At 26.4% G+C, this 27,451-nt stretch overlaps 1 protein-coding gene across 7 annotated transcripts; it reads left to right on the top strand.

Moving 5' to 3' along the window:
* Positions 1-4,794: 4,794 nt before the first annotated feature.
* LOC107447235 (tRNA:m(4)X modification enzyme TRM13 homolog) lies at positions 4,795-26,582 on the top strand. Of its 7 annotated transcripts, none has more exons than XM_087163704.1 (14): positions 4,795-4,905; positions 5,220-5,360; positions 7,193-7,239; positions 8,678-8,744; positions 10,001-10,054; positions 14,128-14,197; positions 16,401-16,586; positions 17,501-17,589; positions 19,070-19,142; positions 20,169-20,243; positions 21,347-21,413; positions 22,789-22,944; positions 24,410-24,481; positions 26,392-26,582. In XM_087163704.1, the coding sequence occupies exons 2-14, from the start codon at positions 5,229-5,231 to the stop codon at positions 26,576-26,578; spliced, it is 1,275 nt and encodes a 424-aa protein (XP_087019830.1). In that variant the 5' UTR covers positions 4,795-4,905; positions 5,220-5,228; the 3' UTR covers positions 26,579-26,582. The 7 variants fall into 7 exon arrangements, with proteins under 7 accessions (XP_087019830.1, XP_087019832.1, XP_087019831.1 ...); XM_087163706.1 differs by having other exon boundaries at positions 4,803-4,905; positions 22,789-22,946; positions 24,418-24,481; XM_087163705.1 differs by having other exon boundaries at positions 4,817-4,905; positions 5,212-5,360; positions 22,789-22,946; positions 24,418-24,481.
* Positions 26,583-27,451: the final 869 nt, after the last annotated feature.

Consider the following 27,451-nt stretch of genomic DNA (forward strand, 5'->3'; position numbering starts at 1 on the left):
ATTGCAAATTTCTCCCAATACTTGTTTCAATAGTGCCCTTGTCATCTGGATTGGTTTCAAAATTACAAGGCTAAGGATTTGAGCATTGGTAGTCGTAAACTCAAAAATTGGGTCTCCTGTTCAGCGACAGTTATAAAATAAAATAAAATGTCTTTTGGTTGATAGGCATTTGCAAAACCAATTTGTTTTTGAAAATTGAAATTGGCAGAATCGATTGGTTAACTTTTTATTACCTAAATTTCCTTGCAAAAATATAATACTTACCAAAATGTTTAAGTTGATTATTTTTAAGATCTATGTACAGTCAGAAAAAAAACTGGATCATACTTTTAACTTTTGAACAGGTGGTCTGATTTTCATTCCGCAAAGAAATCTTCTTAAGTATTTATAACGGTTAAAAATATAACAGTAGCGGAATACGCTTATTTTTACCATGTTATTCATGCCATTAAAAAAAATGAACTGAAAACGCACCTTATTTTCGAGTAAAGTACACTTTTTCTGAAGAATCCTAATTTTTTTTATTAAATTTGGATTTCTTACTTTCAAAATAAGACGATAAGTAGACGAAATTTCGAAAAACTAGCTTTTATAGTATAATCACTATAACGGTTCAATGTTTTGTTACTCTAACGTAATTGTAATATGTCACGTTTTTCTTCATATCTTTTGAATGATTGATTAAACAATAACTAATTCAGTCAGATAAAGTTACAAGCCTTCTGCGCAAAGACAAGTACGCAATATGATAAGAAATTTAAATTAATTTCATGGAATAAAAAAATTTAGATATTCAAAATGTTCTGACTTTCTTAAGTCTAAATCTAGATTTCTATGCCATTTGATTAATTAAAAAAGTGATTAAAAGTTAATTTAAAAAATTATTTATTGAGTGGTATTGAAATAGCACACTATATTGAGATTTCATTTCCGCATTGCAGTGCTTTATACTAGACGTAATACAAGTTAGCCAATTAATGAAAGAGTTAATCCTTTCATAAATACTTTTTCTGCAAAATTAAGTGAAGTCCTGATTTTCGAGAATTTTTAATAAAAACTAGTAGAAAGTTATCTATTCCAGATGTAGATTCCTTCCTATTAGAGGAATTTGTATGCCTAGATGTAGATTGCTTCCTATTAGAGGAATTTGTGTGCCTATATGTAGATTGCTTCCTATTAGAGTAATTTGTGTGCCTAAGTGTAGATTGCTTCCTATTAGAGGAATTTGTGTGCCTAGATGTAGACTGCTTCCTATTAGAGGAATTTGTGTGCCTAAGTGTAGATTGCTTCCTATTAGAGGAATTTGTGTGCCTAGATGTAGACTGCTTCCTATTAGAGGAATTTGTGTGCCTAGATGTAGACTGCTTCCTATTAGAGGAATTTGTGTGCCTAGATGTAGATTGCTTCCTATTAGAAGAATTTGTGTGCCTAGATGTAGACTGCTTCCTATTAGAGGAATTTGTGTGCCTAGATGTAGATTGCTTCATATTTGAGGAATTTGTGAGCCTAGATGTAGATTGCTTCCTATTAGAGGAATTTGTGTGCCTAGATGTAGATTCCTTCCTATTAGAGGAATTTGTGTGCCTAGATGTGTGGTTCAGTTTAGATGAATTTAGGGTGGTTGTGTGCTGCAGTTTCAAAATATCTCTCCAAACGTCTTCGTTACAAATCTAGTCACAGATTAATTAAAATACTTTTTATTCCTGCAATAGTGCTAACTGCTTTTAAATTCTTCAAGACTCCGTTTCCTGAATATTAGTTTAGCTAACATTGATGAAAGGCAGAACAATTGCAGCTTCTTAGTTTAAAATTCTTATAAACTCGTAATCAGCTTTTTTTAATAAAATGCTGATAAAATATTGAGGAATAATGCCAACTAGCTCTCCTTTTATAGAAATTTTTTTCCAGTATTAAAAACAATCTTTTTCAATTCTTTGATAAATATAATTTGGAAAGATTATGACCACCAGAAAATATAAATTAATCAAACATCTATATGGAAATATGCTAAATTTATCGTGATTTTTATAAGTAGTGGCAAAAGTAAATGAACTTCTACTGTATTGATGAAATTTAATTATATAATTTCCGCAGAAACTTTTATTCCATTAAAGGGCAAGAATTCGAAACTATGAAAAAATACAATTGCATTAAGTAAAATATTCTATTGCTTGTAGTCCCACAGAGGACAGGTCGTAAAGACATTTTTCTAAATAAATCACCGAAATTAAGCATCACTAGCTGTGTTCAGTGAGCGGGGAGGAATGATCACTTTCTTTGATCATTCTGCGAAGGGATCGAGGGTGTGTCGGCCTTCTTTAAGCTGTTTCACCATAAAGTACTTGACTTCGCGTACAGGTCTTTGAGCTATCAAAGTGGGGGAGCCATCACCTGTGCAGAAAATAAAAATTTTGATAGCATGTCTTTTGATTATTGTTGTTTCCCTAACTGTCGCCAACAGTCCATTGTGCAACTCTAGTGGAGCGTAAATAAAAAACTATTTCCACAACTCTATTTTTTGTAAATAAGTTTAATAATTTAAGGGTAAAAGAAATGACTGTTACTGCTTTATAAGGAAGAAAACTCATGGGAAGCCCAAGGTGTACTCATGATAGTGTAATTCTAACCCTCACTTAGTCATCGGAAATTTGTCCCTTATAAGAGTATTAATGTAGATTACGAATAAGTATGTTTATATTTTTTTTCTTTTAAAAATTATCAATAAAAAGATTAGCAAACAAATGTTAATTTTTCTTAAAATATTACTAAGCATCAGATTCAAAATTTAGATTCCACTTCTTGTCGTATTTCACAAAGTCGTTTCATCTTTCATTTAAGCTTGATATAAAATAACATAAAGTATTATATTTTTATGCTTTTGGACATAGCTTTTCAAACTAAATTAAATAAAAATGTGCATATCGCACATAAAATTAAAAAATAATTGTTCAGTTTAAAACGATATTATATGAACCTCAGCGTATCAACGATCATATTTTGTAATATTAATGACCCAAATTTAAAATTGACACAACTCACGAGAGATATGGGATGTTTAAACTTTCGTTAGCAGAAATTTATAAAATAACCGTAATAATAATAATAATAATAATAAACGAAATGATTATAAATATAGGAAAGGTGTGCCATAAAAAAACACAAATTAATAAACAATTTGGGGAAAATCTTCACTAAAAAATAAAAGAATTTAGTATCTAAAATAATTTTTTACTCAAATTTTGCAATATAAAAATAATAAAAATAAATTTTTATTGTATTTCATACATAAATGCAAGAATTTCAATACTGATAACAGGTGAAAAATCCTCCCTTTTAAATAAAGGTTATATGTTTACATATAAACAAAGAAAACATTTAAAAACGCGTTTATTTAAAAAGAAAGAATATTCGCATAATTTTGCATCCACAATAAAAATTCCGCTTGTCTTGGAAGAAAAACTGGGCAATAAGAAGTGGAACGAAATATATAAATAACACTATATGCAATAAATTTCCATTGAAGCTCGAATTTTCACATTGCAATGATGCGCTGCGCTGCGGAACTATTTGGAAGAGTAATCATCTTAAAGCTTTCAAGAATTTCATTAATACCCATGGCACCATGTTCGGAGGCAAAAAATGCGGAGATTAATATAATAATTTTTTTCTGTAGTTTAAATACCAGCAATTTTGATTTCATTTTATTGGATTGCAATATTTATATTAGAGTGATTTTATAGTTATAGTGGTATAGAAAAAGGGAAAAAACTTTCAACTTTTTGCGCTCATTTTCGTCCATGTAAATTTTGCAAGAGTCAAAAAGACCCCTCTTCTAAAATTTTTGATTTTCAAAATTATAACAACGGTTTTGCCACAAAAAATCTTCTGAAACGGCTGAAATAAATTTTTTTTCTCCATAGAATTAGTATAGAAGAGTTTTCATATTTTAGCCCAAACCCTCTATATTAATGGGCATATTAATCAATATTTGTGTGAGGTACCACCTAATTTTCAAACATTTATAATTCATTGATTTTAGATCCAAATTAAAAGCTTGTAATTTCTTATCTATCGTGTTGGTAAATCACATTTTGTTTCCACATGATAAAAGCTAAAGTAATTGTGCAAATAGTTTGTTTTTTTTTTTCATCAATTTAATCAATATAATTTTACGAGAGCAACTGTGTTAAGTGTAAGATTCCCAAGCAGTTACGAAAGATTAATTTAAATGCAACTATGGAAAAATGAACTTTCAGCAATTGCTAAAGCAGCACGATGTTTAAAGTTCCAGGACTGTTTCTTGTATAGACTTTTTTTCTTATTTTCTTTTGTTATTAATTATTTTTAAATTCTCTTTTTCTTTCTTTAAAATAATTTAGCTGAAATTTAGTAGCAGTGAAAAGAAAAGAAAAAAGAAGAATGTGGTGGACTGATCCGAAGATTTATTCTTTCCTTATTGTAAATTGAAAAAATTTTAATTAGTTAAACATCGATTAATTAAACGTCGTTAAACTTTGATTTATTAAACGTCGTTATAAGATCAGTTGCATAACCTTGCCTTATTCTAATAAGAATGAACTGTATGATTTTTAATAAAATGCAAGAATGCAACAAATATTCGTCACTAAATTTTCCTGCTACTACTACCAAAATATAATGTGCTATCATATAAATTATCCGTCTTTCATATATGTTAATGTTTAATGAACTTTTTATCCAGTGGGACATAAATGTATAATTTTATTGATAGATGGCGACACTGAATAATAATGTGTAGAAAAAAAAAACCCAATAAGTAAGCTAAAAGTTCAAACTCTTACTTGCGTAAGGTAAGGAAAATAGTTTGGTTGATTTGTTTACTATTTTCCATCAATCAATCAATTTTTTCACACGTTCGTGTTAAATGTGAGTTGTTATTAAAATTGAATCCTTAATTTTTTTTAAAAATAATGATTGTTCTAAAGTTACTTGTTTCTTTATTTGTCAATAATTATTTTGATAAAAATTCCTGATCTTTTTCTTGTGTACTACTATAAATATTAAGTTAAAGTAATTGAATCGATTCTTAATTACTACTTAGTTTTTATAATTCATTTGTTTATCCCGTTTTTTATCATGCATTTTAAAATTATTCTAAGCAATTAAAAGCGGCTATTAATACATTCTATTGAAGTGATAATTAACAAATGAAGACATTAATAGGGAAATTAGTTTTGTAGTTGTTTATAATGAGTAAACGATCGGCTGAAGAAGAAAATGTGTGTTCATTTTTCTTATCTCGGAAAAAGAAGCCTTGCCGAATGAAAACTCAAGATGGGATGTCGTTTTGTCCTCATCATTCACATTTAGATACTGAACAAGTAAGTGTATAATATTATTTTACAATTTATTTCATGCTTAAGTTCAGTTACCTTTGCATCTTATATCTGACACACATTCATCTCAGTTGTTCTATTTCTTTTTATGACAGGGTTGGGTTTTTGACATGATAGAGATAAAAACCGTCAAAAACCTACTTCTTTTCTTGTACTGCTGCGAACAATAAATTTTTATTTTATTATTTTAACTAAAATTAGTTTTATATTTATATAAATATTTTTATATTCAATAATAGGTATACTTTTTAAAAATATACAAAATGTTTCCTGAGCTGAATAATTTGTAACCCTATTCCTCCCTTCAATAAAAAAAAGACATCTAATCACAATTTTTAGAGTGTAAAGCCCAAAATGTTTTTATATTTAAAATTAATAATGCAATATGTTTAAGATAATAAAGCTTATAAATGTATAAAACATTTTATAAATTTCATATTTATTTTACTTATAGGAAATTCTGATAATCATATTGGAAAAATGACGACGTGATTTTTTATAAGAATATGAGGAATATTTTTATCGATTTTTATATTAAAATTTAAATTAATTGAATATTTAGTAAGAAAATAATATCAGTAAAAAATCTAGGTTTTTTATTTGACAATAAAAGCTAATGAAATCCGTCATGTGTCACAAACTTGTCAGCTTTGTTTAATAGCTTTTGAGAATTAATTTTTATTAGTAATTTTTCATTCATTAATTTAAAAAGTGGTTTAATTTTACTTCATTATTTTGAGAAAAATAATTTCTCTAACTTAGTTTAGTTTCAATAACACAGTTAAAACATACCTCTTAACTGTTATTTTGTACCATACCTTTCAAAATATCATATTACTGTTAATAAAATAAAAACCATTACTCTTAACTCATGGTTGAGTATAGCAATAGCCTCTGACTTCCAACTACAAAAGATAGTTCCACATTGGTACATGATTATGCTATTTGCATTTGCCAAAGTGTTTGGCCCAGTTTTATACTTACCATAAATTATAAATAAAATTATTTCTAATATGATGAATGTGGTTGCAAGTTCTTTACGTTTGGTATGCATTTGCTTTATGAACTAAAAATATTAATTCAAATTTTCATTAATGTAAACAAGTTCTGTGTTTGTAATTTCCGCAGTGATTTCTTCATATACTTTGAAAATTATGGGTCCTTAGAACCCAGACCAGGACTTTCATAATTCTGGATCCTTTTTACTAAAAGCAGGTCCATATTTAAAGTATAAATTCTCAATCTCTTTATCCATCTATTAATATTCACATTCATACTACTGATTGACAAAACAATGAATTTCAAATCAAGAAAGAGTTATATTTGAACTATCAATTAGGGCTGATCATACACCTGAATTCAGTAAACAAATGCTATAATTTGAAACTCACATAATAATTCTAATTTTCTCCTTCAGCTGTTAATAGCAAAGGAAAAACAATTTTTTTAAAAATAAATATTTAGAGCTTGATTGCAATTTTGTCTACATAACTCTGCAGAGACTATTTATTTTCATTTTAGATTTATGCATCTTAAGCGACTGTTTTTTATTTTTCGTATCCCCTCAACAATTTTTGCGTAATTAACGCCTTATAGTGTGTAACTAGAATCATTGTTACTATCACATCAAATAGAAGAGTTTGCATATCTATGCCAAAAATATGTCATGTTTGTCACAAAAGGCATTAGAAATAGCTTCATTAATAAATAATAAAAATTCAGCCAAAATATTTTATTTCACTCAATTGATCTGAGTTTGACTGTATTTTCTTAATGCAACATTAATAAATCTTTCCATCTTTTTATTTTATTTACAGGACCCTGTTAAAGGCATCAGAATTCCATGCCCGTTTGATCCTTCTCAGTAAGTTTGATGTTTTATTAGTATTAACTTAAGTGTATTACAGTAATTGCAAACAATAAAAATAATTTATTGTAATTTTTTAAATAAATTGCTCCTATGATTGTTGTAAATTGCTTAGAACTTTTTTTGCTTATAGAAAATATTATTAAAATTAATTGTTTTGTGAAAACATTTTAAAAATAAATATATTTTCTCTCTCTTTTTTTTTTAATAGCATATTAATATTTTATTGCTATTAAATAATGACATCTATATAAATTGCTTATGTGTAACATATATTGTCACCAAACCAATGAAATTTCTTTCCACATTGGCATCAGTGAACTGAGCAGTAAGCAGTTGTCTAAATTAAAAGACTAATATATTCATATTGTCGCCAAATTATATTTGTTACATATATATGCTTATGTTTGCTTTGTTACATATACATGCTTATTAAATAATGGCATTATATAAATCGCTAATATGTATGTATATTTCCACCAAACCAATGACATTTCTTTTTTGCGTTGAAAAAAGAGAACTGAGTAAGCAGTTATCTATATACTAAGACTAATGTATGCATATTGTCACTAAGCCGGTAATGTTTCCTCTTTTTTCTGTTTTCAAAAAAATTTAAATATCAAACAAGTATAGGCAGTCATAATCATGAAATAAAATATTATATTAAAATTTAACCATTGACTATATCCATTTAGATCGGGCAAGGAAATGCTAAAACAAATTGAGCTAGTTTGGCAGAAATTAAAGGTTAAAAAAGGACAGTTCATGCTTGTCACTTTATAAAGGTAAAATGAAAAAATGATGATGCTTAATAGTTAATGCAGGAAAAAGATGTGTTTTCATCAATGATAATAGTCATGGAAATACCAATCTAAACTTGGTTACATGTTGTTTTTTCATTTTCTCATTTTTAGCAGTGATAAAGTTATTATTATTTTTAGTTATAGTTAAAGAGAAAAATTACGAAGTTTCCCTCCTGGCCAATAGTCAATTATAGCATTTTTAATAGTCGCTTCTTCTTAAAATGGGTGACCAAAAGATGGAAACTTTAAACTTTGAAGCATATCTCAAGATTTGGTAAACATTTGAAGGTTCATTTCTAAAATGAAGAAAAATTTTAAAAAATGAGCGTAAAATAAAGAAATTTTCAAAATATTATAAAATATTCATAATAATTCATGATTTGTTTTTAAAAAAAATAATGATATGCCACATGTGATGTGCATTTTCAATTAAAAAAGTGTCGATTGGTTGGGAACTGGCAGACAATTTTTTTATATTTAGTCATCTTGTGGCCAGTGGAAACCCTTAATTTTGCCCTATAGGTATGGATAATTTTTACAAATTGTTTATAAAATGCTTTTGTAATATGTTTAAACCTAAGTTATATTTTTATTCTTTTAGAAGTCAATAATTAAATTTATTTTATTTTCAGTTTTTGTTATGAATCCAAGCTTCAAAAACACTTAAAAAAGTGTAATGCAAGAGAAAAAGAGAAGCCTGTTGGTATTATTATTCATTTTAAAAAAAATATTTATTTAGTCTATTTGTTGTTTTTACAGCTTATGACTTTTTCTGTTACTATTTATAATGTAAGAGCATAATTATTTTTAACTTAGCTCAAATGACTCAAAATTTTAAATGTGTCTTTTTACCAATTATATAAGATTTGTCTTTTTTTAGTTGCACTGTCAAAACTAATGTAGGAGTTCATGAACAATTTCTTGTTACGAAGTTTATTTATTTATTTTTTTACAGGAAACTTATTAATTTCAGCAGTGGTTGTATTATGGGGGTATCCTGGAATTCCGGGTTTTTCATATTATTCTTCCAAGAGAGAAAATTAAGAGCAGGGCATCCGATTTTTCTGGGAACATCGGGGAATTCTGTGTTTCTTTAAGACCGCTGGTTCTCGAACTTTCGCAAATCTAAAACTTATAATCCGACGAAATTTTCAAGGAATTCCTCAATCTAAAATCCAAATTTTGAAACTTTCGTTAATTCGCGCTAAAGAGACAAATGAAAATTTTGTTTGGCGGATTTTCACCATTTTGAATATTTAAAACTGCGCCGGAATCCCATAATATCGCGATTCATATTCACATGAATTGAATATCAAACATTGATTTTCGTATTTACCTCATTTAAAAGTTACACGATGCAATTCGTATTCACGTGGTTTAAAAATCGTACAATGCAATTCATATTGACGCAATTTTAAAATAATATATTTACGCGATTTTAAAATAATATATTTACGCGATTTTAAAATCCAACATCGCAATTCTTGTAAGTACAAAGTTTAGTTACTATAAAGGTGTCATAATCTTCATTGGTAGGTAGTTTAATTATAAATCTTATTAAAAAAAATTTGTTAAATACTAAACATGTATACTATATGAAATTATATTGATTTTTTACTCATAAAATTTTCTGGGTTTTTCACTGTGTCACAACCACATACCCTCCAACTTATGAGGATTTTGAAAATAATTCTTTCTAGTGGTAGCGAACCAAAGTAGAAATTTTTAAAGCAAATGGTTCTCTCATAAAACTTTTATCAGAACTTAAGAATCTAGCCATATGGCCTGCACTTTTATAAGTAATAGTGGAAAAGTTACGCTAAAAATAATTTTTTTTAAATAATAAGACATTAATTTTGCTACCGTCTGAAAAGAAGATTTCTGAAACTACGGAAATTCCGTAGCAGTTGGAGGGTATGCAACCACCCCTGTAATTTTATGATTTTCTATTTCAGGAGTATTATGTGGAAAATATAAATTTAGATCTTGAAAGCTCTAAAAAATCAAAGGTAAATTAATATTACTTGTTATATTACTTGTATATATTACATTACTTATAATTTTTTTTTTTTTTGTTAAAAGTCTTTTGTTTTCATCCTATATATATAATAACACAATAAAGACAAAAAAGAGAGGGGTTAATGAAGAAAAATAAGTGCTATTAACTGCTTCAAGTATATAGAAATCACAAAATGAGTTATGTTTACTCCATATTTTTAACTTATATATAGGTACAGCGGAACTCCAATTTTACCTTTTCCATCAAACTAGGGCTTAAAAACGCATGAAGCAGGATAACGCAAAATTGTAGCAAAGAAAGTATAAAATACTAGGAGGCTCCGCCCCCTGCTCGCTAGCGCTCGCCAACCCCCGAGAATTGCTACGCTTTCCTATGTGGTTCACGCCATGAACCATAGCTCGCTGCGCTCGCTCGCCAATGAACACAATGTTCTAGCACAAAGACATAGTATATTATCATCAAAGACATAGTATTGTACTTATGTAGAAGAATTCTATCAATGTTCTTATTGGCTTTTAAAAAAGTATATTAGCAATTTAGATTGTACATGGTGAAAAAATCAGAACATTAGCTAAATGAGAAACATATTAGCAAAATAAATTATCAAATATTGCAGTTACTCACCTAAATTCAACTAAATGTGTATAATAAATTAGTTAATGCTAGAAATTCTGAAAGTTTAAGAAAAAAATTTTATTATTTAAAAATATAAACTTTAAACCCTAACTTTTCCTTGTGCGATAATAACCCTCAAAAAGTCTTTCATTTTCAAGAACACAAAAATTTGTAGGTGATCAGCATTATTGAAATCAATTTCCATATTAATTAACATTTGTGATAAAGTACATATCATTTTAGAACAAAATAAGGATGTTTTACATACAATAAATTAAAATGCATGGCTGTTAGCATTACCCGAGAAATATCACATGGAGGTCGCCATGCTGCATTTCTAATTGGGGAGTTTTGATTTTGGCAATTCCCCTTGCCTACTGCCAATAGAAGTTTCAATTAAATTTTTCCCAAGAAACATTTTTTTCTGCAAAGCTCTAAGAAATTAACACTAAGCATTTAGAATTTCTTTTAAGGTATCCGACTACCTTAAAAAAGAGGATTTTCACAAAAAATCACTTTTTTATTTTATTGCTTTATAATAATGCCCAATTTTTCTAGTTTTAAAAACTGTTTCGTTTTTGAATGCACGTCAAGCAGAACTTTAGTTATAGCTATTTTAGTAACAGATGACAGCTGTCCAACTTACCGGAAATTACAAAAATGAAGCCGATAGTAGGTAATAGTTTGTGTCTATTTGTGTGTTTATTTTTCTTAGATATTTAATTTTTAAAAGCTCTTAAACTCACGGCTAATAATCTGAATTATATTTTAATTAGATTTTACGTTTCGTGGTTACTGTTTGTGGGTAACATGAAAAGTTAGCATATTGTCTGATAGTTTGTTTACATTTGAAGCGTACTTTCTATATCTTGATTTTGATTTGTTTTGAAGAAATTTATTGATTTCTTTCAAAAAAATTTGTTATTTATTTTGATGAATTTATTGAAATGGGTAAAGGACGTACTTCTCGATCTAAGAAACGTAAATATTACGGTAATCAACATGCCACCAAAAGCGATGATTTGAGTAAAGTTGATTATACCATTTATTCAAAATTGTGTAAAGCAGATGAATCTATTACTTCAAGCTCTTCAAAATTATCGATTTCTATGGATGTCAATAAAGAACTGATGCCTTTGGATAAAAACAATCTGTGTGGCAATCGAATAACTGATATTGAGATCCTAATGGTGATATTAGCTTCATTATGTTGTCCGGTTTGCTATGATAACAAATTGCATTTAGAAGAAAATTCTAGATTTGAGCTATTATAAATATTATAAAAAATATTTTTTACTTCTAATTATTAATAAAAACTATATTTAGACATATATATTAAAGTGTGAAAATACAGTAAGATGGTTGTTTAATAAAAAATTGTTCCTGTGTTAAATGCTTTATAAGTAGTAGACTTTTGATGTTATTCACTAAATACTTTAAAATATCGCTAAATAATACGTTAAAATATCGCTACGCTAAATAAAACTAAGAAAATGTGTGAAGGAATGTGCCCCATATAAAATATAATAACTTCCTACTGACAAACATTCATAGTTTTTAGAAAAAATGTAATTATAAACTTTAATTGTGTTTTTCTCAAAATGACAATTTTGCTGTTTTTTGTCTACGGAAAACAAGATAACTCAACTAATTATAATAAATTTGTCTTCAAACTTTCAGAGATTGTTTCTTGTATTGGTGGTTATGTAACAGACCTCCAGAATTCAGATAACTGTATTATTTTTTGTTTTATGAGATATTTTGCAGTAGATAATGTGAAGAAAATGTGAAAAAAAATTGAAAAATATGCTTAACACTCCATAACTTTTTTTAATTTCATGCTATCATTTAAGTTGAGGTTCATAACACTTCAGAGGGTTATACGAAACGGCTCAAAAAGTTTGATAGCTGTATGTACAATAGTTTTTTGTGTAGAGTGTTTTCCGTTAATGAGTTATTTTCATTAAAATTATCTAAAAAATACTCTTTAAACAAAAAATTTCCTGTATATTAAAATTTTCTCTATTAAATATGTTTATTTAAATTAATATACAATATAAATTGCAATAATGTTGTGAAAAATATTTATTTTTCAAAAATTTTGTCCCGAAGGTAGTCGGATACCTTAAAACACAATTATAGATTTGGCATCTTGGAGCAATAACTGAAAGGCTGTCAAATGACTTAACTCTTGACAGGCCAACATAAAATTCTCCATGACTAAAAACTTGTGTAGTCAATACTAAACTGATTTTCTCAAAAGTCTGACCTTGTGACTTATTTATAGTCATGGAGAAGGCCAGCCTAATTAATTCCTAATTGAGTTTAAATTAAATATTATCATGTTTTTAGGGCATGAATCTGAATTGAACATCCTGATAATGCTCACTCTAGTTATTGTTTCCGTTTTTAATAGCGCTATATGTTGAGCCACCTCATGTGACATTTGCCATGTGACATTTTTAGCAGCAATGATTGGTCGACTTTCTAACGTTGCCATTCGGGGAGTTGTAATGAGGCTTTTTTTTGGTGTCGTGTAAGAGAAATATATATATAAATTTTTCAAAAAATTTACACTTACAAGATGAACTACTAAAAAAAATGTGTACATTTTATTTTTAGATTCTATTTCAACAAAATCCTTCTTAACACTTACTATTATTTACAAATTTGCTTTATGGTTTACATTTGCAAATGTTACCTAGTACTTACGTTTTTAACCTCTTGATCAGTTGTGAGTATATCTTTCGATGTTTTTTACTTGTTTTCATCACTGCCATCGAAAGTAGGCCTTAAATCTGGTATTGAAAAGTAATGAAATGTGTGTTACAGTCAATAGACATGTCATCAACTTCTTCAGTTTTTCAGACATGCTATTTTATTCTGAAGGGCCAGTTGTATAATGAGAAGCAATTAACCCCAAGAAGCTTTAGTAGACCCATTTACAATGCATTTTAGTCGACATTGTCCAACGCTATAAAAATCCAATTCAGAGCATCCAGAACATTTATTTGTGATTTCCTAACCAGTGTAATATTCTTTAAATGATTGGATAATTGCTAAAATAATTCCTCTTGCAAATTTTACACTCTCATACTTTCAACAACTGTACTTTACATAAAAAATGGACAAGGTAAAACTGGAGTTCGACTGTATATATATTAATGGGGTAAAGTTGAAAAATTTTTATAAACTAATTACAACTATAGTAAAAAGTTTTATAGCAATAATAATGTATATTATTTTAGTGATTCATGAAAACGATAAAGTTACTTATCCAAATAAAAAAATATATAATTGTTAAAAACTAAGTATGCCAACATTTAATATCTTAAATTCTTTTTTAAAAAAAGTGTTATTTTCAACTTAAAATGAAAACTAGTGGATTTTTTCACTCCACTTCTTTGTTGTTTGCAACTGAATTGTTTTATTTAAATTTATTTACAGCTGAGTCTCAATGATGTGTCTGATGAAGAACTACTTGAATTAATCAAAAGAGTAGAGACTTTATATGAAAGTGAGATTTGTTTTTATAAAAATGTTTTTCTAAATATATTAAAACCTGATTACCACAATATTTTGGAGATAAGATAAAGATATTGTTATAAGGGAACATACTATATTGAGGGGTGGTATATTTTTCATGAAAAGAGTTTACATTTAATTGTCTTTATTAACGATTAAATTATACAAAAATGTATATTTTCAAGAAAAATATGTTAATGATTCTAAAAAATTACGACAATTTGAAAATTCAGTTAAAAAATCAAAAAATTTATGTTAGGGGGAAAACTTTTATTAGAATTTCAGCTTCTCAATTGATACTTATCCTATGTCTTGCACTTTTTTACACATAAATAAAATGCAAGTATTTCATACATAGAATAGTAATGCATGTAGAGAAAAGGAGCTGTCTTATTTCTCCATCTCTTCTTGTGCCGAACATTAAAATCCCTTGTCACATGATTCCTCTCATTTGGCAGAAACAAGAAGGCATCGTGTGGCTGTTGACATTCGTTCTCTTCTCTGGTAGATTTGTGCTTTTAATAGAGAGAAGGAAAGTTAAGAGTGATGTAGAGTGTTGAGAGTGCTTTAAGATTGTTGAGATTTATGAACAGTAGAATATTGAATCATTTTTTTAACAAAACCTTGCTTGATTAAAAGTTATTTTAGAATTCAAATTTTTAAGTAGTTTTGTATAAACTGTACAAGATCGTTCACATTTTTTCAAAGATAAGAAAATTTGAATTTTTGAATTTTTTTAAAAACAGTATGTATCTTTTTGACCCCAATTACTAGAGCTACAGTTATTTGTATAACAATTCTGTTTAATGATTTATTTTTATTTACCAATATTGAAATATGGTATAAATTTTAATCCAACATAGATTTTGCAATACTACAGCATCTTGTAATGTCATATATATCTTTCCAGGTATTTGAAATTTTTGGAAAACATTTACAAGAAGTAATTTTTGATGTGTCAATGAGTTAAAAATAAAAATTTAAAATGAAAAGAATATTGCATCACCTTCAAATAATATTTTTTCCTCTTTCAAACTTTTCCATTATATTTAACCTTTACACTTGTAATAATAAGTTTAATCAGCTTTAATACTAGTGCAAGTATTTTTATTCATGTAGGTATTAATGTAAATAAAAAAGATTGGATGATTTCATCAAAAAACTAATAATTCGTTTCTTTTGCCCTATTTATCGAATAATTTTGTAATTACTATTTATAACCCCTCTTCTCTCTGAACAAAGAAACTTTATGAACTAAACTACTAAAAAGCAAACTATTGAAATAAAATATGTTAATAAATTTACTCTTTGAAAAACATTAGAGGGAGAAAAAAAATGTAAAAGAACAAAGCAGGGAATAAAAAAATGACTTAATGACAAACAAACGACGAAACAAACAACTTAATGTTTAAGTTGTTTTCTTACTTTTTTTATATTCTCTTATTAGATAATTTTAAAAGTATAAAATTGGATTTTGTGATGAATTAATTAGAACAATTATGATTAATATAATGTTTTCATGACAGGAAGTATGTTCTAAAATTTTATTTATGAAGTAAATAAAGCTATTGTTATTCTAGAAAGTAATAAAGTAACTTACCTATGAAATGTGTAAGGTTCTCCTTTAACCCACCGACGGTTCTGCACGTAAAAAATCATATTTTTACCTGCTGTTTTCTCCTCATAGCAAAACCGGTTTTTTCTATGTTATTAGATAGGGAAATAATGTATTGGGGAGAAACATTCTCCCATTTTTTGAACCATGAGTGGGTTTTAAAAAAAAATTTCTTTACAACCAAATACAGTACAGGAAACAACTATCTTTTAAGTTTTTTTGTTGTTAAAATTTGTATGGGGATTCCCCCCCCCCATTAAAATAACAATAAATGAGAGGTAGAAAATTTCTCCCTCAAATTGTCCTCCTGTCACATGGTTTTCTTCTTAGAAAGAAAATTAATTCTACAACACTGAATCTACCTACTTTATGGTTTCGTGGACCCTAATATCTTTGAGTCCCAAAGATTTTCCTATGATTATTTTGTATGCAAAGTTACTAACTTTTAGTCATTTGAAAATTAATTATATTTTTTTCAAATTGTAAAGCATATAAAATAAACTTTGGCTTCCCGAACTTCGAACGTGAATGTATGTACAATATTTTAATTTTTGCAATTTTTTTGTAAAACTTAATGTAGGTTTGGATATCGTTACTTCAGAAACTACCTCTATGCACCCAACTCTGGAGCGAGAAATGGAAGTGACTGATGATGGGCTAAATACATTTAAGCATTTAAAGCAACAAGGTTCTCTTTTAGAGGTCATGGAGAAACAAAATTTCCTCAAAAATAGTTCGTGTTTTGTGGAATTTGGAGCTGGAAAAGGTATTTTTATTTGAAATAATATATTTTTTTATAATATATAATTCTTGTCTTTAAATTTGCTTTGAAAAATTAATATTCTAATTTTATTATTTGTTTTTACAAGAACTCACTCCCTGGTACTACTTATTCACCATGAATCGTGACCACCTTAACTATCGGTGGTGTACATAACAGCCGCGAGAGTGCATGCTCTCAAAAGTCTTTTATTTCTCAGATATTTTATAATTCACTTCATAAATAATTATAACCCTCAACTGAACTTTGACTACATTTATTGCACGATAGTGAGTTATTTTCACGTATTAAAGATAAATTTAATTTTAATCTAGTAAGTGTATACAATGCTACAATTCAGTACCTTTTCTAAATTCTTTCTTTTCATCGCAATTACGATTTTTATTAGATTGAATTAATATGAAATTAATAAATATAAATATCTCTTCACCATAAAACTTTTACCGCATATTATAATTTGAATTTTTTATTTATTTATTTTTTTGTTGTGGTTCTAAGATAGAGTGCACTTTTAAATCTTGGTGGGTGGTGGACACCTAAGTCTATGTATGCATTCTGCCTCTTGCTTTAAATTTTCCAATTTTCAAGTACTTAAGGTTTCTCTCAACCTCTTCAGACTTTCACTTCATTGACCTTGCCTTTTTTCGTTCACCATTAAAGATCTTGTTTGTACTTTTGTAACTTACCATTCTCTCTATGTATCAAAGTCAGCGGATTTTTTTTTGAGATTATACTGTTTTTTGTATACTTTTTTTTAAGCGGCTTTTATTTTTATAGACTACATAAAGAATAATGAATATCTTTTATTTTATGCTTTGCATTAATATAAATCTTTTCTAGTTCTTAAATTTTTTTTTCTGCTCTACAATTAATTAAATGTTAATTATTTTAATTTCTAGGTCAATTAATGTATTGGATCATCAAATGCGCCTCTGATGCAGAAAATACTGCTTTTATATTAGTGGACAGATCTGCTCAAAGGCATAAGGTTGAATGTTTAAATATTTACTATTACTATATAATGCTACAAGAGCTTTATTTTAAAAAAAAATTTCTAACAGTCATAATCAGTGTAAATTTTTTACTTTGAAGCAATTCTGGTTGATACATTAAATATATGGGCTAGGATGTTGATGGTAATTTGTATTTTAATTTTTTGCTTTTACATTGTTTTAAACTCTAACGGGTTTCATATTTCTTTGACCTTTTTTTATTTTTCGTTCCTAAAATTTTTTATGAATTATGAATAATATTTTTCATTTTAAGAGAATTTTGATAGTGAATTAATTTTTTCTTTATAAATTTCTTTATTTATAAATTAATTTATTCTTTATAGCCTCTAATAATGAGTATTGATGTTGAATAAAGTTTTTCTTGATATGAGTATTTGATTTTGCACAATAGGTCTTTCAATTTTAAGATATCAAAAATATTTTATAATGCAATGCAATTTTGATGTTCTTGACGACTGTATTACTAAAAATTAATGAATTCTTAATTATCTTTATTGGGTAATTATGGGCATTTTATTTTATAAGTTGCATTTATTTTAATTACTGCCTTATTATTTATTTAACTTTTGAAAACAATTTGGGATTTCTAATTATTGTAAAACTTTTATTTTTACCATTTTGAATTTATTTTTCATTTTAAGGACATTTTTGATGTTTTAAGTATTTTTTTGCATTTATGAGATTTTATTTATCTGGCATTTTATAAAAATTTTTTAGGTCATCAACATTCTAGCTTTATTATTAGACTTAGATAAACATTAGAAGGATATAGACATATTATATAGATTAGATAGAGACAGTTATTGTTGATGAATTAGTGTTAATATGTACTTGTTTGACATCTGATTAAAATATTGCTAATAAATATAGTCTCAATAGCCTGGAATAGAATTGCCTCTTTTTAAAATGCTATTTTCTAATGAAATTTATCATATTACCTTGAGTTTAAATAATTAATAAATATTGGTGCGTCTTTCTTAGTGAAATTGAAATTAATTTAAGTATTTGAACATTAAACAGTTATTATACAATTAATTTAAACCCTTATGTGTTGTTTAGCTCTTCATACTCAAAACATTTAACAATTTAAAAATAAAAAAATTACTTATTTCATTTTGCACTGTGAAAACTAGAGTAAAAGAATTTATCTGTACAAGGAATAAGGATTAACACTTTCAGAGCTTTAGTTAAAGAAAGTTGTAATTCTTTAATGATGTATTTACTTAGTTGTTCTCTATAAATGTTAATTCGCTTTTAATTTTCATTTATTAATGACTTTAAATTCAAACCATTTTTATTTTAACAGGGTTCAAATCAAAGATATTTGTTCTAAATCAACACTCGTTTTGATTTGATATTTAATGTCAATTTTTTTTCTAGAATTACATTTAAAAAATTATTTTCTTTCTTTTTTATGAAATGATATATTTATTCAATATTTGTTTCTTTTTACAGAGTGATAATAAGTTTAAAGGAACAGAAATCTTGTTACAAAGAATAAGGATTGACATACAACATTTACATCTTGGTAATGTTTTATTTCTTATAGTGGCTTCCTTTTTCATATACATTTGCATACATAAAAATGCTTCTAAAGCTTTAATGATTCAAAACTCTTTAAAATACTATTATGCTTCTTATTAATTATATATTTATTTTTTAAAATAGACAAAAATTGGACAAATCAAGTGCATTTATTTAATGTTTTTAATTTTTTAAAGGCAATAAACAAATAAAGTTGGAGTTTTATCTATAATGAAGAATCCTTTGAATAATAACTTTTATCTTATATAAGGTATTAAGTAAAGGCTAGAATCAGCTATGTGGCATGAAATGTAAATATGAAAATAAATAATAATAATGTAAATATGATAATAAATAATAATGTAAATGTGATATGATGAAGGATAAGAAATAAAATTCTGCTATAAACTAAAGCTAATGCAAAAGGGAAAAAAACACTAGTTAGGCTCAATGTTTTGATATACATGATTTATAAAAACAATCTTTATGTTAACACAAAAATTGTCCAAAAACAAAATTTTAAAATCTCAAAAAACTTTTGTAACTTATCTTTGAAGACCCAAGCCTGGGTTAGGAACCACTACCATACATCATTGTACCCCTAATCTAAAACTGTTTAGAAAATTTTTACAATGGAAAACATGTTATAACTAACAAAAGCTAGAAATTTTCCAGCTGTAGGAAAATGAAAAATCTGCAAACACGTTGACATTTTACAATCATATTTTTCTGTACTTTTTGCTTTGGTATTAATGATGCCTGGTTAACCTTGGGTATTAACAAGCCTGTTGAACTGAATATTAGTATTATACATAATATATAAAACACATTAGCTGTCTTGAAATTTAATTTAATTGTTCAAATGTTTTGTATTCTAATAATATTTACCTCTAAAATTTAACCTTTTAGCCACTGTTAAAAAAGAATATAAATAAGATTTAAAATCACTAAAGCATTATTTACACATATTACTTTTCAATCTTCTCATTAATAAACCTCAATTTTAGATAAAATATTATTATTTTTATAGGTAAAATTCCAACTCTAAAAGATAAGTTAAACAGAGTAGTTGGAGTGTCAAAACATCTTTGTGGAGCTGCAACAGGTATACAAACCTTAACTCTATTTAATTATTTCCCTCTAATAATGTACAAAATAAATATTATAATTATCAAATTAATTGTTATTAAAGTGCTATTTTTGGAACTGTTCTGAAAATAACATGTTACTCATGAAAGATGAAAAAAGAACATCACTTTAGTAAGGGAACAGTGAAAATATCTGATTTAAACTGTTTCAGAAAGTATTAATACATTAACATATTAATTATTCATTTTATATTGCTGGTTTTGCTCTCAATTTTGTACCAGTTCTCAGTTAAAAAAGCATAACATCAAAGACAACAATAAGCAAAATAATAAGTGATATTAACTCAATTTTTGTTATTAATGTAATAATCTGTTATTTAAAAAATAAAATTTTACAACAAATTTATCAAACAAATATTTCTACAAATTTTTTTCATAGAAATAGAAAAATTATTAGATTTAAGTAAATTAATGAAATAGTGGGTCATACCAAAAAAATTTAATTTAATTGCTTTAAAGCAAATATTTTTTTCTTCCAAATTTTCTAGAACTTTGGATAAGAGTCTAGGGGATCATTTCTCTTTCAATAAGGAATGGTTTATTCATAAAGAATTCAAGATGTTTCAAATTTAATGTGCAGTAATATCAAAAGAAATGTTTTAAATAATTTCATTAAAGCTTTTACTATATTACATGATTTATTTTCAATGTAAGCATTTTATTTTGAAAGCACAAAAAATTTTCATACTTTTAAAGTGATGAAACTAAATTTTTGCTTTATTCGAATGAATAGTCCAGTGTGGATGTTCTAAGAGTTGTAAAAATAACATTGCGTGTATAAAATTGCAAACTGAATTCAGGTATTATTTGTTGTTCTGGAAGCATCATGTTAACGAGCTTACGCTATATATATATAATTTTTCTTCCATCAACCATTTTATAAAAACATTTTATTAAGTTAATTATAAAAATTACCAAAAGACAACCAATCTGATAATTTTTTATCTTAATGAAAAATTTAATTTCTTACTTTAGAAATTGACTATTTCAAAATAACTAATCCAATTTTTTATGACATTAAAATTGATAATCTCATATATATTTTTTAATTTTTTTATAGATTTAGCTATCAAATGTATGGCTAATACATTAGAGCAAGACAGTGATGGTGCAAAAGTAAAACTAAAGTAAGTTTTAAATTAATTTGCGGCCATTAAAAACACTAACACAGACTTTCATTGAGGAATTATTTTGGATTTTATCGAAGTTATATGTATTAAATTACCTAAAAACTGATTGCAGACTTGAAAATAGCATTTCAAAAGTATTTAAGATGCGTTAAAAACTCTCATGCAACACAAGAAAAAAAACTAGTTCCTCAATGTAATTAGAGCATATATATTAATAAACATTTTTCAGTTGAAAACTTCTAAAAATTTTAAATATCTTTTAGTTATTCAAATATTTTAATTTAAAAGGTAAAATTACATAGTTTTCAATTTAAAAAAAATTAACAAAAATTAATGAATAATTTTTATTTATATATATATATATTTTTTAAATTAACACTTTTTTGAATTAAAATCGTAAATAGAAGTAAAACTAAAACTTTGTACCTACCAGTTACAAAGCAGGCATATTAAGCAAATTCCATGCATTAACATATCTACCAATTTTTATTCTTTTCGAGGATGATTTTTCCAAGTGATAGTGAAGTTAAAAAAGTAAATAGAAGTAAAACTAAAACTTTGTACCTACCAGTTACAAAGCAGGCATATTAAGCAAATTCCATGCATTAACATATCTACCAATTTTTATTCTTTTCGAGGATGATTTTTCCAAGTAATAGTAATGTGAAAACCAAATCAGGATTACAGGCACAAAGATTTTTACTTTATGTTAGAGATTAAGCACACCATAGAATATGTGTTAATATGTAAACTTAATTCATTTTTATGAAGTGCTGGTCAAAATTAAACTAAATTTATAAAGCCAATTATTAAATCGAGGAACATAAATTGTGCTCGATATAAATAAATAAAAAATAAAAAATCAAATATAAAAATAAAATCTTACAAAAAATCAGAACGAGTTGGCAGCTATACATTAACATTTAATAGATAGATTTTAAATATGGTATTGAATGATTTAAATCTTTAGGGGGCAATTACTTGCCTTAAGAGCTGCAATGGCGTAAATTTTATTTTTGTTTCCCATCTGTTTTTGACTGTGCTTTGTAATTTAAACTTGGTTTTAAAAGATATTTTGGCAAAATCATACCTTGTTAAGCAAATATTCTTGAGCTTTTTCACGAGGAAATGTTCTTATAGAATTAATATCAGAGAATGTAAAATTGAAAATATGATTGTATTTTTTTCTAGATTCATCACAAACAACTAGGAGTCTAGGACTATTTTATCTACTTTAACATTATATTTTCCTCTTCATAAAATACTTTAAATAATAGATTCCTATTTTCTTAACTATTTTGATATTTAAATGTTGTAGTGAAATTATTATTCAACTTACCTTAGTTTTAGTTGGTAACCTTTTATGTTTTAGAGCTTTTGGCCTTTTGATGGCCTTATGCTGCCACCACCGTTGCTCTTGGGACAGTTATATTGGAAAACAATATTTTGAAAATTTTAAGCTCTCAGAAAGAGAATTTCAGTTACTTTGCTGCATGGCTAGTTGGGCCACTTGTGGATTAAGGAAAACTGGTAAATATTTTTATTTTTATGTTAGAGAAATATTTAAGTTTTACTGTGCAATTCATTTTATGTAAACAAAGATAGCTCAAAGGAAAATAAGTACTGTATATTTCTGTATCAAAGCACATCCATGTATAAACTGAGAACATGCTTTTTATTTGAAAGTGTACACAAAATTCGAGACCTATGTGCAAGACATTAATTAGACAGGCCATCTTTGAGGGTATTTTGCAATTTTACTTTTGGACTACTAGCAATTTAAGTTTATTTGTTTCATTTTGTTCAGAATCAAAACCCATTGAAAGTCCCAAGTTAAATCCTTATCTTCCTACTCTCCTTTTTTCCCCTCTCTTCCTTTCTCAAGCCTTTCAGTTTAAATTGAAGTTATCAGCAGTTCAACTTTGCAAAAAGCCAAAGTAAATCAGACGCTAATAGCGAATCTAGCATTTTTAACTTCATTTTTCTTTTGTTCTATGACGAAAAATGTGAGACAATAGAATATCTTATTAAAAATAATCTTCATTTCCTATTGTTAATTTGATGTATTACCTTTCATTAATTATTTTTAGTCATTTTATTTTATTAATATTAAATTTTGAAAAGAAAAGAGTTCTTAAAGAGTTTCAATAGAAAAATTTAATTTCATAAATTTGCTTAAACGAATTCTATTACTTTTATATTTACCCAGAAGAACTGAGAAAATATTACTTTTTCTTATGAAAGCAAAGTAGATTTTTTATTAGTATACTCTGCCGGGTTTTTTTTTTCTTTCCGTTTTTTAAATCAAAACATTAAGGTAGTGAAACGGGACTATACTAGCAGTAAGTTCATAGCTTATTTTTGTTACTGTTATGCATACTTATTGCTGTCAAACTATTGATAAGACCCAGTTTATTGTAAGAAATAAATAAAGACTAAGCAAAGTTTGTTTTGATATGTGGCTTAGGAGTCTTTTTTTTGTAACTTTAGAAAAAGCTGTAATCATTGCATAGAAATCTGTCGTAACAATAATTATGCACAAATGTATAATTTTTTATATCATTTAATACAGTCAAACCTCATTAACCAAACATTGGTTTAGTGAAATTCTTTTTATATCTAGACAAAACATTATTTCCTTCAAATTTACTATGCACTCAATGTTAAAAACAAAAACATTTTTTTTTTTTTTGAAAAATGATTTTGTTAACAGAATACAATAGAAAAGTTTTTTGAGAAATTGCAACATTATTTTCATTTATTGAAGTGAAGAAGAAGCAAATTATTAAGGATTTATAAGTTATATGCTAAAATCAGACCAAAAATGTCAAAGGACAAGTTTTAAATTTCTGTCCACTAAGAAAGTGTCAGTAATGAAATATGTTTTTCAACCAACTAACAATTAAATAGCTTTTTAAATATTTTCCTTGAGTTTATTTTAATAATTGAAAATAAGAAAGTAGGTTTTTTACTATTATCTTTTTTTCTTCCTTTGCTCTAGAGCACCACTCAGAAACTACAGCTAAAGAAAATGTAGAAATTCCAGAAGACAATGTTTTAAACAGGTAACAAATATTTATTAAAGATTAAATATGTAATGCATTGATTAAATATTTCATCTTATGCACAGATTGAATATGTGTATCTTATTAAATAATTAAAACAAAAGTTTCTATTACTAGGAAACATTTTGTTGATTTTAAAATTTCAACCAAATTTTATTTTAAAATTGATTTTTTTTTTTAATTTTTCTCTATGATATATTGTGTTTTACAAAAGATTTTTATCAAGAAACATTATTTAAAAATATTTTAAGTGTATCTTAAATTGTATAAATTACATGTATTTTCAAATATATACAAACTGAATGTTGCATAAAATTATTATATTACAACAAAATTAGTACACTTCTGCTTTTATTATACTTATAATATAAACTTGTTATTTTTATAAATATTTGTTATTTATTTTTAAGTGTTGCACAAATTTCAATTGAAATGAACATTTAGTAATACAGGATTCATAATGAAAATCAAAAAAAAAAGTCTAGAAAAAACTTTTTTTAGCCCAAAACCGGAATTTGACACCCTATCAAATTGATTTCACACTTCTGTTTTCATTTGCTTGTTTTTCCAGATGTGGAATCTCATCTCTCATTAAAAATCATCTGCTTTTATAAATAAAAGCAAAAGATATTTTAAACTTAAACATACAATTATCTATTACTAGAAGCAGAGGATTATTTTATGGAGCAAATTGCAGCTTTCTCCTTTTACAAGGGATACATTTGTGATTCTTGAGGGTTTTTTTTTTATTATAATTATTACTATAAATTTCCTACTCAATATTAGTTCTTATTCATGAGTTTTAAGATAAAGATTTTTTTAAATTCAATTGATCTCATTATATTCTGCTTCTTACATTGATTAAATACGATTTAACTTCAATTATATATAGATTGTTATTATTTTTTTAAACAACTTCGTACTGCTATGTTTTTTTGTTTGTTTTTTTAAAGGACTTGTCTAGTAAATTCCTTTAATCTTATTTTCCCTTTCAGTCACATTTTTAGTTCTGACAATTTATTATTTCTAATCAGAGTTGAAATCATTTAAATCATCTGTTTTTTTTTTTAAATAAAAATACTTTATTAATGCTTTCTTAGAGATGCAATTTCATTTTTTAATTTTTGCTTACATTTCTATTAAACATAAATTTGTTCACTTTTTTAAAAAAAATTCTGGAACTTTATGTAAATTTACCTGGACAAAATCAGGTTAAAAATTTCTTCTTTTTGAGTATATGAAACTTGTAATATATTTTATTTAGTTTGAAAAATATTTTATTCTTATATTATTATTAAAATATTCTACTTTAAAAATTAAAAATAATATTTTACTCTATTATTACTAAAAGTTTCAATCCATGCAGGCCCACAAAAATATCCTATGAATCCTACTACTTACAAAATCCTACAATCATGTTGTTTCTAGCTTTTTTTCTTTTATCAGCCTTTTTATCTCAAAATAAAGGAAGACCCTTCTGAAAAAAATATATCTAAATTCTTGTGGTATAAATTCTTTTAATATAATATTTATTTCACATTATTGTTCATGTGAATGCAATAAAAAGAATTAATTACTTAATTTTTTCTTATTTTATTCTTTCCTTTAAAAGCTATATTTTCTGTGGGATAAGTCTTTTTTATTTATTTATTGCTATTTAAGCAAGAAAGCTGAATTTTATAGGTCTTAAAATCATACAATATTTTTTTAAACATTGCAACACATTAATGTAAATTTAATTACTTTTACCATCTACAAACACATTGATTTACACAGAACAAGTATTGCACAAAGAAAAATTATATGTCTAAAACTGGTTATTAATATCTATGTTATATATAATTTTTTTAGTTGCATAGGTTTTTTAAATATGTGTTGACATTCATTACATATCATAATTATTCATTTAGGTATAAAAAATTAAATTTAAGTCACGAAGAAAGGGAAGTTATTGGAATGAAGTGTAAAAGACTTATTGATGCAGGCAGAGTTCTATACTTGCAGAAAGAAGGTTATGAAGTAGAACTGATCACCTATACTGATAAATCAGTATCATTGGAAAATGTAGCTCTTCTAGCAACCCATAAAGAAAGTTGATAAATGTGTTGACTCCTTTTTTTGTTGTTGTTCAAAATACATTTACTGTAACATACCCTCCAACTGCTACGAAATTTCCGTAGTTTCAGAAATCTTTTCTGACGGTAGCAAAATTAATGTCTTAATATTTAAAAAAAATTAATTTTAGTGTAACTTGTCCACTATTACTTATAAAAGTGCAGGCCATATGGCTAGATTCTTAAGTTCTGATAAAAGTTTTATGAGAGATCCATTTGCTTTAAAAATTTCTACTTTGGTTCGCTACCACTAGAAGAAAAAAAATTTCAAAATCCTCATAAGTTGGAGGGTATGCAGTAACTAAACTGTGATTTGTTAAAAGTGTAATGTTTTATTTTTTTGAAAATATTTTTATTAGATTAATTTATATTTTATAATCCTCCTAAAGGCTAATAAAAAAATAAGAAGTTATTTAAATCCATGGATATATTTATCTGCCTTTTGCCGGATTTTTATATTTTTGTAAGTAAAATTTCTACTGTTTAGTCACCTTTATTTTATTTCATGTCTTTTCGCATTCTGATATTTTTAATACAATATAACATACCTGTCAACTCTTCCGGATTTTACAGAAGATTTTATTTTCATATTAAAAAAGTGGTAGCAATACTCAGATTATTCCAATTAATTTTTTGAATTGTAATGATAATTATAAATGAGTTTGACCACCACTGCATATAAATAATTACAATAAATATATGAAAGCATAACAATCTTGGCGCAAGCGAATTTCAACGGGATCAAAATATAAATATATTTTTGAGTCAGATTGTTTTTTGTTTATCGTTTTACAACCACTCTGAAAATCCATTCTTGGAAAGAGTGAAAGTTGGCAGGTATGATATAATTTACAGA

The sequence above is a fragment of the Parasteatoda tepidariorum genome, chromosome 5, assembly GCF_982258835.1.
Source record: "Parasteatoda tepidariorum strain Cologne lab strain chromosome 5, Ptep-v5.0, whole genome shotgun sequence".
In the NCBI taxonomy this organism is placed as follows: Eukaryota; Metazoa; Arthropoda; class Arachnida; order Araneae; family Theridiidae; genus Parasteatoda; species Parasteatoda tepidariorum.